The 13,907-nt window shown below is 34.9% G+C and overlaps 1 protein-coding gene across 2 annotated transcripts in view; it reads left to right on the top strand.

Annotated features, from left to right (window-relative positions):
* Window positions 1-13,907, top strand: part of ATP6AP2 (ATPase H(+)-transporting accessory protein 2) — a 50,967-nt gene that overhangs the window by 32,824 nt on the left and 4,236 nt on the right. For both annotated transcript variants that reach the window (XM_089108034.1, XM_089108033.1), the window contains exons 5-6: window positions 7,298-7,480; window positions 12,387-12,579. In XM_089108034.1, the coding sequence (XP_088964160.1) occupies window positions 7,298-7,480; window positions 12,387-12,579 (376 nt within the window). The remainder of the gene's footprint in view (window positions 1-7,297; window positions 7,481-12,386; window positions 12,580-13,907) is intronic.

The raw sequence follows: 13,907 nt of genomic DNA, 5'->3' as shown, positions 1-13,907 counted from the left end.
TGGACCGTTTGAGTTGTGGAAGACGTTAAAATACTCAAAAATACTTTATATATTCAGTTATTGCAGGATTGGTTTCATAGATTGTGGAATGGTGAGCCCCCTGGCCCATCATTTGGGTGAGCCTCAACTCATAATATGCAATTTTGATTAATTGTTCCGTGTTATGTGCATATATTATTCTATATATGTTATTTTGAGTTATACTTTTATCGTATTGCGTTCATTTTTAAGGCTTGAGATAAAAACTGAAACCTTAGCAGATACAGTGGGGGGGGGGGAGTCTCTCCCCTCACATGCATAATTGAGCAGCCACAGAGAAAGTAAAACAAATGAAATTAATGTGTCTTTTGAAAATGTCTTTTTTCAAAAGACACGAACAAAATCGTCTAAAGGAACCTGAAGTGCTATCTCTGACATTTCTGTTGATTCTTTATTCCCGTTACTTTCAGATGTAAAATTTAGAATATTATCGAATGGGTTTAGTCCTCCCCTCCCTGAATAACTCACATTTGGAAAACCCACCCCTGGGAAATTGCTCCCCCCTCAAAGAACATTTTCTTTTCCTGTTGATAATTCCCCCGCGTTAAATTCCACCCAGCAGAAATTTCCCAGCCGTGGAATATGCTCCCCAAATATATTCCCCTCAGATAATTTCGGATATTCATAAAAATGGAAGCTGAAATTTCTACTCAACTTTTTAGGTCCAAAGCAATGCTATAACGTTACCTAAGTAAAGAGCCATAAGGGTTCAATGAATTAATACTTATTTATTTTTCCAGGGGTACTTTATGTGGAAGAGGTGGTCGCAAAAACTTTGGAACGGGGTTCATTGAATTACAAATTAAGATTTATTTGCCCCTTACACCAGGGGCGGATCCAGGATTTTTTAAGGGGGGGCGCAAAATAGGTTGATCCGATAAACTTGCGTTAGAAGCAAGTTTAATTAACGCAATCTTGCGTTAATTAAGTAAATTACATTACATTAGACTACGTTAGGGAGAGGCACCCCCCTCGCCCCTCCCCTGGATCCGCCACTGCCTTTCACTCTCTGTTTCTTTCCTTGTTTATGGAGGAGAGCATATGCCTAACAGGTGAGTGTTAATCCAAAAGCATACTACTTCTCATTGTGCCTTCTGGTATAAACAGAATTTGTTCAAAGGGAAGGGGGGGGAAAAAGGGCATGGGGAGGTATTTGCCCTTCGATCGATTTTGACTCGTAAGAGCTGGACTAGAACTTCCAATTTTCAATCAAATGAGCCCTCTCTGTAGTTTGTACGAGAATCCCTTCCTGCCCCCGGGCCCTGGGGGGTTTTGTCAACGCCAGAGTTTTGTTACTTAACCTCTCAACTATTTTTAACAAAATTTTTATCTGATGCATTTAGGGCGTGGAGGAGGGGGGGGGGCTAGTTGCCCTCCGATCTCTTTTGACTCTTAAATAGTGAACAAGAACTTTAAATTTCCGATCAAATGAGCCGTCTCTAAAGTTTATACGAGTATCCCTTCCATAAAAAATGATATGAAGGATTCGGAGAATCCTTAAATTACAACCCTTGCCCTGAGGACTGTGGGGGAGTTGTCATCCTCAAAGACCTAATTTCCAGACCTTAAAACTACGTTTAATAAAATGGCTGTCTAAAAATTTGATTAGTTGCCCTCAAATCACTTTCGACTATTAAAAAGGGCACTAGCCCTTTGAATTTCCAATCGAATGAGCCTTTTTTGAAGTTTCTACGACACCGCCTTCTATAAAAACCATATATGCCCCCAGGGTATAACTTAAAACCCTTGCCTTGAGGATTGTTGGAGATTGTCCTCCTCAAAAACATATTTTCTATCTGAAAATCAACTACGCTGAGCAAAATGGCCATCTCAAAATTTTGATTTGATGTGTTTGGGGGAATGATGGGCGTGGGGGGGGGGGGTTGGGGGGTTGGCTAGTTGCCCTCCAATCACTTTCGGCTGTTAAAAAGGGCACTAGCCCTTTGAGTTTCCAATCGAATGAGCTTTTTTTGAAGTTTTTACGACAACGCCTTCTACAAAAACCTTATATGCTCCCAGGGCATAACTCAAAACCCTTGCCCTGAGGGTTGTGGGGGATTGTCCTCCTCAAAAACATATTTTCTATCTGAAAATCAACTACGCTGAACAAAATGGTTATCTCAAAATTTTTGATTGGATGTGTTTGGGGAAGTTTCTACGACAACGCCTTCTATAACAACCAGGGCATAACTTAAAACCATTGCCCTGAGGGTTGTGGGGGAGTGTCCTCCTCAAAAATATATTTTCTATCTGAAAATCAACTACGCTGAACAAAATGGCTATCTCAGAATATTGATTTGATGTGTTTGGGGAAATAATAGGCGGGGGGGGGACGTATTGTGCACTCCAATAACTTTCGACTATTAAAAAAGGAACTAGCCCTTTGATTTCATATCGAATGAGCCTGTTTTGAAGTTTCTACGACACCGCCTTCTATAAAAACATTATATGCCGCCAGGGCATAACTTAAAACCCTTGCCCTGAGGGCTGTGGGGGAGTGTCCTCCTCAAAAATATAATTTCTATCTGGAAATCAACTACGCTGAACAAAATGGCTATCTCAAAATTTTGATTGGATTTGTTTGGGGAAATGATGGGCGTCGGGGGGGGGGGGGGCTAGGTGCCCTCCAATCACTGGCGACTATTAAAAATGGCACTAGAACTCTCGATTTCCAATCGAATGAGCCCCTTTTGAAGTTTCTACGACGACCCCTTCCATATGAAGTGCCTCTGGGAAAAAAAAAAAATAATAATAAAACATAGGAGCCGTATGGCCTTTACTATAGGCAACGCTACAGCGTTGACTCTGATTTTACGACAATATTTTTATATGAATCATATATCTGTTCATCCCCTCTTCTACCCTTTGTTTCTACTCATTTTGCGACAATATTTTTTATATGAATCACATATCTGTTCATCCCGTGTTCTACCATTTGTTTTAACTCATTTTACGACAATATTTTTTATATGAATCACATATCTATTCATCCCCTATTCTACCCTTTGTTTCTACTCATTCTGCGACAATATTTTTTGTATGAATCACATGTCTGTTTATTCCTTTTTCTAGCCTACTCATGTTAGGACAATATTTTTTATATGAATCACATATCTGTTCATTCCCTCTTCTACCCTTTGTTTCTACTCATTTTAGGACAATATTTTTTATATGAATCATATATCTGTTCATCCCCTGTTCTACCTTTTTTTTCTACTCATTTTACGATAATATTTTTTATATGAATCACATATTTGTTCATTCCCTCTTCTACCCTTTGTTTCTACTCATTTTAGGACAATATTTTTTATATGAATCACATATCTGTTCATTCCCTCTTCTACCCTTTGTTTCTACTCATTTTAGGACAATATTTTTTATATGAATCATATATCTGTTCATCCCCTGTTCTACCTTTTTTTTCTACTCATTTTACGATAATATTTTTTATATGAATCACATATTTGTTCATTCCCTCTTCTATCCTTTGTTTCTACTCATTTTAGGACAATATTTTTTATATTAATCACATATCTCTTCATCCCCTGTTCTACCCTTTGTTTCTACTCATTTTAGGACAATATTTTTTATATGAATCACACATCTGTTCATCCCCTCTTCTACCCTTTGTTTCTACTCATTTTAGGACAATATTTTCTATATGAATCACATATCTGTTAATCCCCTCTTCTACCCTTTGGATCTACTCATTTTAGGACAATCACATATCTGTTCATCTCCTGTTCTACCCTTTGTTTTTATTCATTTTATGACAATATTTTTTATATGAGTCACATTTCTGTTCATTTCCTCTTCTACCATTTATTTTTACTCATTTTAGGACAATATTTTTTATATGAACACATGTGTTCATCCCCTGTTCTACCCTTTGTTTCTACTCATTGTAGGACAATATTTTTTGTATGAATCACATATCTGTTCATCCCCTCTTCTACCCTTTGTTCCTGCTCATCTTTGGACAGTATTTTCCTTGTCATTTCTCAGGACCTTTCAGTAGACTTTTTCTTTTGTTTTCATTGTCCAAATTTGAAAATGGAAAGCTCCCAAAATTTCTTGTTTTTAGCATCTCTTTTACCTGGTTGCACAAACCTTCGGACATTGACCTTATGTGTTCATACTCTGTTTTTCATCATTTGGTTTGTATTCATTGCGTTATTATCTAATCGGTGAAAAAACTTTGTTGAAAAATGACGAATGATAGTAGCTGAGAAGTGTTAATGCACAATTGAAAGACTTAATAAAATCTCCAAGCAAGTTTAATCTCCTCATTATGAGCTTCCCAACTGTTGACTTTTCTGTTCAACACACTTTTTGTTAAGACGAAGAAAATTAGTCAGTTTTCAACCTTAATCCACCTCACCAGTCAAAGCAAGGGAGCAGGGAGTAGGGGGGGGGTAATAGCCTCTCTTGGAAAACAAGAAGAGATGAAGAAAATGCCTCAAAAGAGGAGGATGAGAATACACTTTTTGGTAAGATGAAGAAAATTAGTTAGTTTTCAACGTTAACCCATCTCACCAATTTACTTTCACAGAGGTTAAAAAGCTGTCGTCATTTAAACAGTCAAACCAAGGGACCAAAGGGGGGAGGGGTGATAGTCTCTTGGAAAACAAGAAAACATTAAAAATGCCTCAAAAGAGGAGAATGAGAAATGGTCATATTTTATCCTGATAGAAACAAGGCTCCTGGTAGCACTTACACCCCTTCTCTCCCTTAGAAATTTACTGTGGCTTTCATGGGTACCATATTGTTGTCTTCTTGAGTTGCTGTTCTAAATAAAAGGATGTTATTGCCGATTCTTACTATAATTTTTGGCCATGGTGATTCCAATGGTGTACTTTTTGTTTCGATCCCACATTATTATTTTTGGGTTTCATGCCGTATTTCGAGTTCCTTATATATTTGTTTTCTACATAATATTTTACTATTAAGACTAATCGAGATAATAGTTACTGTTCGTGATTCATCTACAAATAGGAATTTGTTTCTCAGTATGTTTCTAACGCTATTTTTAATTTTTGGTTGCTATGGGCCATGGTTAGTTCTTTACTGGGTAGTAGCTGCTACTGCAGCCATGATTGTCGACCATTAAATTGACGGTAATTATTATCGTTGAAAGTGAGATTTAAAGCCTTGAGGTTTATTTTCCCGGCAAAACAGGTGATTTTTTGACAAGCCTACAGCTATCCCTCATACCGAAAGGATACGACAATCATATCACTGTAATCATTAGTTTGAGATTTATCCATTTACCGATCCAGAAGGTGATATTCCTTTGACTTTTCCTAGATTTAATATGAACTTGCTTAAAAGATGGGGAAATTTCCTTGTTTTTGGATTTCAATGTATGAGAACAAAATGCAACTTAAGTTTTAAAAATATGTTTCTGTAGGTGGATAATGCTGAACTTGATGCTCCTTTGACTTTTTCTTAGAGAATGATACGAACTTGCTGATACGGGGGTAATTGGATTAACGAGGTTTTTTAACAACTAAGGTCCTGCCTTGGCCCTACAGGGTGTTGCTACATCCATGTTCTAGCCCCCCTCCAGGATTTTGATGTAATTACGCCACTGCTCTGGGTCCCGTTTTACCAATCTAAGGTCCAAACCCAATGCGCCACTGCCGAATCGAACTTGCTTAAACGATTTGAAACTTATCCAAATTTGAATTTAATGGATTTTTGAATGTACTGCAACAAAATGCAGATCAAAATTTTTAAATGTATTTTAGCAACTGGATAAAGCTGAATCTCAGATATCGAATGCTGTCAAAATTTTCGTCCTATGTAAAAAAACATTAAAACGACAGAACTGCCGGAAAATAACATCCCAAAACTTGCATGGGGGACATAAACCTTAAGATGTTAGTGTAACAGAAACGTATTTTTTGCAGCGGAGTTTTTTAATTAAGACTATTTTAAGTGTGGATTAAAGTTTTGATAAAAGGTTTTATTTTAAGTCTTATCATTTCTATGATTTTCAGCTTCTAGTTATTTCTAATTGTTATCCAACTTTAATATCCTGTTGGGATAAATGTCAGGATTTTGACAAGTCTCTGTAGCACAAACTGACTGATCCCTCCAGTCTGTGCAAAGGGCACTAACATTCTTCTACAAATATGTTAGAATAGTTGTAAATAAACAGATTGTGCTGGTGTCCTTTTAAGTTCTGTTTATTGTGCAATAATTTTTCTGTATTTTTGGAAATTTGCTTTCAATATTCTTGTATTTATCTTTGAAATTAAAATTCGATAATAGCGAAATGTAGTGGTTAGTCAGTTATTACAGAATCAAATAATGTAATTAATGGTGATTTTGACTAATTTGTAATTAATGTAATTAAGCATTAACGGTTTGGATAAGTGTGATCCCTTTACTTTCGACATGAAACAACGCTAATAGACTACTGTGAGCTCTTTCTTCATAGTCGGGAATTAATGTCCATATACTTTAATGCCCTCCTTAGAAGCTCGTATCTAACTTTATTGGGTGAAAAGAGTTTATAATTTGGCTTATTCTTCATCTTTATTTTTATAAACTAAGCCTTTCGAGTATCTACAGTACTTATTAGCCTGCCAAAAATTTGCTATTGAATAAAATAAGTTAAGAAAAGAACAAAAATGAAAAAAATAATTCTGCGTTCAAATAAGAAAAAAGACTAAGGGCCACCTTGCCACGCCAAAACTAGGCCGAAACTGAAAAATAAAATAAGCTTTTATATTGGAGTGAGCAATATGTTTTAATGTGACATATTGAAACTCTCGCTTTATTTGTCTTCCAACCTAAAATTTCCCTTGACTTGTATCTCAATACTAGATTTAAACTTGTCGGTTTACATCTGACAAAAAAAAAAAAAAATGTGTGTTTTAGTATACTATTATATTGAGAAATAAGACTCTATTCGCCCGTATTCCTAATTCATAAAATAGTACTACTTATCGTCCTTTGTTTCAACCGTGGTTTCGTCTAATAGCCCCAATCGACACTCTTCTAATAGCCCTCAACCAATGTCTCGTTTTATAACCCCACTAAGTCTGTCTGATTCCCACTGGACAATTTCGTATGCATTCTGGGCGATATATGTATTCTGACTGCGCATTGTTATAAAATTAGTATTGTATTTGCGTATTTCGTATTCATTCTGGTTGATGTAGGCTGTGTATTCTGATCGTACAATGCTCTAAAATCAACGTCGCACTTTCATAATTACGTTTTGTGAGCGTTTTCATTTTTTTTTCAGATCCTTAAAAGGAAAGACGAGAATAATGGTAGGATTAGTGCACTTTGGTACAGCCTTGAAGGTTTAAAATTTGTTGAATCTGAACTTGGTAAAACGTCAGGAGAAACCGAAGAAGTTCGTCGTTCTATCGCAAATTCAATTAGATATCTGCAAAGAGCATTAGACAAGGCTTATGGTGATAAGGTAATAATTATGTAAAATATTTTATACTTTTTTTGTAATATTAATACTTAATAGCAACTTTTTGCTCTCCAAATTATTGAATCCTTGCTAACTTCTGGGGTAGGACACATATTTATTAGCTTGAAAAGATTCCGGAAAAAGAAAGTATCTTAAGACTATGCTCAGTTACTGAGACCATACTAAACCCTGTGGTAAGGATACATATTTATTAGCGTGAAAAGATTCTAAATAACGAAATTATTGTAAGACCATACTCAATCATTGAGGTCATACTAAACCCTGTGGTAAGACCACATATTTATTAGCTTGAAAAGATTCCAGACGAAGAAAATACTTTAAGGTCCTACTCAACTATTAAGGCCATACTTAACTCCTGTGGTAATACTGCATATTCATTAGCTTCTAAGCATTTCAAATAAAGAAAGTATTGTTAGATGTAAAGGGATAAACAAATGTATTTTGAATCTAAGCACACGTGGTAAGAACAAGTTCAATCACAAAAGTGGGTGAATGTGAAAGTTATTTTGAACGAGGAAGCAATAAATGACGACGCTTTTCCCCCATTAAATTCAAGTAGAGGCTGTCTCCTCTTATTCTACCATTAAAGTCAAGTAGAGGCTGTCTCCTCTTATTCTACCATCAATTCAAGTATAGGATGTCTCCTCTTATTCTACCATTAAATTCAAGTAGAGGCTTTCTCATCTAATTCTACCATTAAATTCAAGCAGAGGCTGTCTCCTCTAATTCTACCATCAAATTCAAGCAGAGGCTGTCTCCAATTATTCTACCATAAATTAAAGTATAGGATGTCTCCTCTTATTCTACCATTAAATTCAAGTAGAGGCTGTCTCCTCTTATTCTACCATTAAATTCAAGTAGAGGCTGTCTCCTCTTATTCTACCATTAAATTCAAGTAGAGGCTGTCTCCTCTTATTCTACCATCAATTCAAGTATAGGCTGTCTCCTCTTATTCTACCATCAATTCAAGTATAGGATGTCTCCTCTTATTCTACCATTAAATTCAAGTAGAGGCTGTCTCCTCTAATTCTACCATTAAATTCAAGCAGAGGCTGTCTCCTCTTATTCTACCATAAATTCAAGTAGAGGCTGTCTCCTATTATTCTACCATTAAATTCAAGTAGAGGCTGTCTCCTCTTATTCTACCATTAAATTCAAGCAGAGGCTGTCTCCTCTTATTCTACCATTAAATTCAAGAAGAGGCTGTCTCCTCTTATTCTACCATTAAATTCAAGCAGAGGCTGTCTCCTCTTATTCTACCATTAAATTCAAGCAGAGGCTGTCTCCTCTTATTCTACGATGTGTTTTAATTTAAGGAGCAAGGAGCATAAGGAGCTGTACATGCAGGTCGTTGTCGTTACAGATTATTGTTGTCGTTACAGATTACGGTCATTGGCGACATCAGTTACGTTATCAGTTACAGTATTGACGATTTAAATGTCCATGTTTTTTAACTTTGTGCCTCTGTAGGTTAACACTATTAAGACTAATCGAGATAGATAGTATAGTTACCAGATAAATAGTTACCATTCCTGAATAAGCTACATATGGCAATTTTTATCAGTAGCCGGTTTTTAATAAAATGCTTTTTTTTATTTTTGGCTACTATGGGCCGTGTAGTTTGTTCTTTACTATGTTGCAGCTATCATAGCAACCATGATACTTGCGAAAAAGCGCCTAGACAATGCTTAAATTCTTCTTGTCTTGTCTATTATGACTTGATATAGCTTTCGGGCAAACATAAAACCCATGAACATTCCTTTTCTCTTTTTTCCCTATTTCTATTTTCCTTTCTATTTCTATTTAATTCCTTCTCCTTTTCCAGAGACTGCAAAGAATCCCAAAACCAACACTTCTGATCTTAGCCAGTTACCCTCAAAAGAATTAATATTATTTTTAGTGCTACTATGAGAGCTTTGATTGTATTCTTTCAAACTTCTTGCTTCTTAGGCTTGGGGGGAAAAGGCCAGATTCCTGATTTCCTAGCTCCGTGATTTCCTAATTTTTTTTTTTTTTTTTTAGGAGAAAGATCTTTGTGATTTGATGGCCAAGAATATCAAGCTAATATTTTCGACATTAGATTGCTTCACTATCCTATACCCACAGTGGTAAAACGGTAATAATAATGACAATAATAGTACTAATAACAATTAGATTGACAATCAAGTCAGTCATAAAGAAAAAGGTTGCAATAGCGCAATAGTAATGTTGAACAAAATAATGCAAAATTATCCAAAAACTAACAAAATACAACGGAATTAGGGGATATTGCAAAATGGGATCATTTCACGAAGTTAAATAATAAAATTACAAAAGACAACTGTATACTTTGGTAACGTTGGAGTTACAGTAAATAGAAATATATCATCATTACCATACTTGAATGACCACCCAGATATATTTGATAACTGTCGACACATGAATATAATACGACATGTAACTTTGTCACTTGATTTGCAAAAAGGGCATGAATAATTCACTTCTGGACATGACATTTTTCTTTTCTAAAATACAGCAGATTTAGGTAAAATACAATTAAAATATAAAAAAAATTTCCGTAGTATTTTAAGGATTGACTGAATTAGGCAATGGTTTTAGATGTTAATAAATAGATGTTTGTGGATCGATCTATTCAACTTCAGGCAGTAGTTTTATATGTTATAAATAGACTCTTTTTGGATCTATCCAGCATCAGGCAGTGGTTTTAGGTGTTATAAATGGACGTTTTTTGGGTCTGTTCAGCACCAGGAAACGGTTTTAGGTGTTATAAATAGACGTTTTTTTTAATCTGTTAAACACCAAGCAGTTGTTCTAGATGTTATAAGTAGACGTTCTTTGTATTTATTCAATATCATGGCATGGTTTTAGATGTTATAAATGGATGTTTGATGTTGAAGGGCACATGGAAAGCTTCTTTCACTAAACTACTGTTTGGAATACGAGACACCTGCTATCTGTTTTCCCTGAAGATAAAATATTGAGTTCTAAGAATTGGGGACCCACTTATCCTTAAAATTATTTTTTTTATATTGACAAAAAAATATGAAACTAATTAGGAGTAAAATCAAAAATAAAAGATAAAGTGTGTTTTCCCTGAATGTAGCGAGATCGTTTTTTAATACGACGCTCCTCATCGCACTACACACCTGACTGAAGTAATTTTTATTCCAAGCTTTGCATTCTAATCTCTCATAAAATATTTACTTCCTTTAAATCTTATCTTATCATCTCTTTAAATTTGACCTCTGGCTTCTGCTGGCTAGCCGAAAAGCACAATGGTTGCCTTATCGTTCTTCATCCCTAAGGCGTCGAAAATGGAGTCTGCAGCTTCTATCACCCGCAAGGGAGTAAAAATTACACTTGTTTGAGAAGGTCCAAGGTAATCAAGCAAATGCCACCCTGTAAACACATTTTATCATGGTGAGAATCCCATTTAGTAGTAATATTTTTTATTTTTTTTTTTTAACCGCAAACAAAATCAATTGGTTGCACGCCAAAAGTGCTTGGCAGGGTGTGCTACTACCAAGAAAATATTAACAAGAATAAGTAAATGGTATACTGAGTTGGAGGGTAAAACATGTACCTAGAAATTAAAACATGAATAAAACACATACTACAAAACTTCATTATGTAGCAATCCCGAAGCAGCAATAACCTTACAAAAGTAATAAAAACAAAGAAGTCAATAAATACATTTTTCCAATACTTTATAATAGAATTACACCCTCTTCAATTTTAATCTGTTTCGATGGTCTAAATTAATTAATAAGTATTCTTTAAATCTATGGCTAAGCTTATTCCAAAGCTTAATCCCTCTAAATGGATTGAATTTATTCATGACCCGTTGTAAAAACCATAATAAACTTAAATGAAGAAAAATTACTAATAAAACAAAATTAAAATTCATAAAGTAGGCAGACAAGCACAATAATTAACCAAATAATTACACAATACACATAACAAGCACAATCATTACAAGAGAAAAAAAACGCGATACATTTGCTTTGTTTTAAAAAGAACACCATGGGTGTCCACTGATTCCATTATTGTAAGCTTCAATGTATCTGTCGATGGCAGCATTAGATTAAATGGAAGTTCTGTTGATTAGTTCTAAAAGGACGTTTCCTTCAGCCATTAAAGATACAATGATTAAAATCCGATGATGAACTTTTAGACTTATGGTCAACGTTGAAAACCCATTTGAATAGTTATGATATATTTCGAAATATTTGCCCCCCCCTCACTCCTGCAGATAAAGTTTTTCTGGCTATTTTTCAAATTTTGCTCTTGTATGGAAACGACAGTATCTCTCCAACAATAGGGCCGTTCTTTTACCCATCTATGTGCTAAGATCTTGCATCTTTTGCAAAGAACGCTTAAAAGTAAAATCTTAGCACTAAGATTTTACATCTTATGGCTTTCTTTTGCAAACGTCTTTCATCATTCTGCTCTGATCAGCGGTCTAAGAACAATGATGAGTATATCATCTAAGTTCTCTTATCAGTGTTCTATATGGCAGAAAGATGGCGTCTTTCACACTTTTTTGCTAACATCAGTGAGCTGTGAGATCTTAGAACAAAGATGAGTTAAAAGAACGGAAATCTTTGCAGAAAGATGTGAGATCTTAGATGTAAAATCTTAGTGCAAAAGAACGGGCCTAATATTTTACAACCTAAACTGAAATAATCTGAATTGCTAAATAGAAAAGCATTTTTGAATAATTCATAGATATCCCGGAGGACATTAGTAAATTAAGACTTGTCATGTGGATAGATGTGTTAATTCAATCTAGACTTAAGGTACGAATAACATTTAAAAAATGAATTCAGTCAGCTTTCCCAGCATTGAATGAAGTAATCTGAACTTAACGTAATTTGTCCTTTTTTAGTTCATGTTATTAGTCATATCATCTGGTTACGAAAATTCACATCATCTAGTTCGCCGTGAAACACCCGAAGAAGGCACTGATAAATTTGCTCATTTAAATCTGTCAAAGGAATATAGCGAAGACTATGCTGCCATTTTCAATATCATTCTTTGGACTTCAATTGCTTTAATATGGGTTATTGTTGCCGCAGCTGGTAAGTTCACTATATTTGTATTTTATTTAGCTGTAGAATTCACTTGATTGATTTAGCTGTAAAATATTAAGAATATGTCCCTTTTTCAGTAAAATTTGCATCAGTGGAGTAGAAAATTGATATAAAACTATTTTACAGCGCAGATTCACAAAGAGTACCATCAGAGAGGAGGAGCTGAGGGATATCTTCTATCTGTTTATTGTATTTTCGCGGTTTTTTTTCGTGTCCGTAAACAGTAAAATATTGAATTTTGTATTTAATTTTTATATTCAATTTTGAGCAAAATTTGTATATGTATAGAAAAAAAGTTGATATTAGACTATTTTATGCCCGGACTAAAACTTCGATTTAAGGGGAGGGGATATTTTCCTTTGGAAATTAGTATACTAAAACCATCAAAGAGGAGGAGGTGAGGGATATCTCCTCTCTGTATATAATATTTTCGCGTTTTTGTTTGTTTTGTGTGTGTCCGTAAAAATTAAAATATTCAAAGTATATTCAATTTTGAGCTAAATTTGTATATGTATGGAAAAACTAATCAATATCATTCTATTTTACGCCTGAATTAAAACTTTGATTAAAGGGGAGGGAAATAATTTCCCTTTGGAAATTAGTATACTAAAACCATCAAAGATGAGGAGGTGCGGGATATTTTCTCAATGTATACGATATTTTTGCGTTTTTTTTTCTGTCCGTAAAAATTCAAATAAGGAAAAATATATTCTGTTTTGTGTAAAATTTGTATTAGCATAGCAAAAAATCGACAGTGTTTATACTTGATCCGAGGGGAATATTTCCTCTTTGGAAATTAGTATACCGAAACCTCCAAAGAATACTATCAAAGAGGAGGAAGGTGAAAACTATTTTCTCTTTATATATGACACTTTGCGTTTTTTATCGTCCCTAAAAATTAAGATATCGAAAATATATTTTATTTTGAGTAAAATATGTATTTTGTATCCTCCTGGGTCCTGGGTATGTTCCTGAGTAGGTGCGAATATGAAATTTGGAATTTACCGATAAAAAATAGCACAACTCGATGGAATGGAAGTTTTAATTTTTTTAAGTCCTTGGGGCTGGGGGGGGGGGGGGGTACAGCCCGTTGGACATAGGGACTCAACTTCGTGTAATATTCAAATACAAGTTACAAAATGTCATTAGAAAATATACGATCAACGTACATAACACACAAAAATATCCTTTATCATTTATGAAAATCCGAAAAACATTCTCGACTTTGCTTGCCAACCTGAAAGCAGAGATAGACCTGAAACGCTTCGCAGAACACTTTCGTTCGCATTTAGCATCCAGGCATCCGGCGTCGAGCC

The sequence above is a fragment of the Artemia sp. Qi Xiang Cuo genome, chromosome 2 (assembly GCF_049724085.1).
Source record: "Artemia sp. Qi Xiang Cuo chromosome 2, ASM4972408v1, whole genome shotgun sequence".
Lineage (NCBI taxonomy): Eukaryota > Metazoa > Arthropoda > Branchiopoda > Anostraca > Artemiidae > Artemia > Artemia sp. Qi Xiang Cuo.
This window is presented reverse-complemented; position numbering and strand designations above follow the sequence as displayed.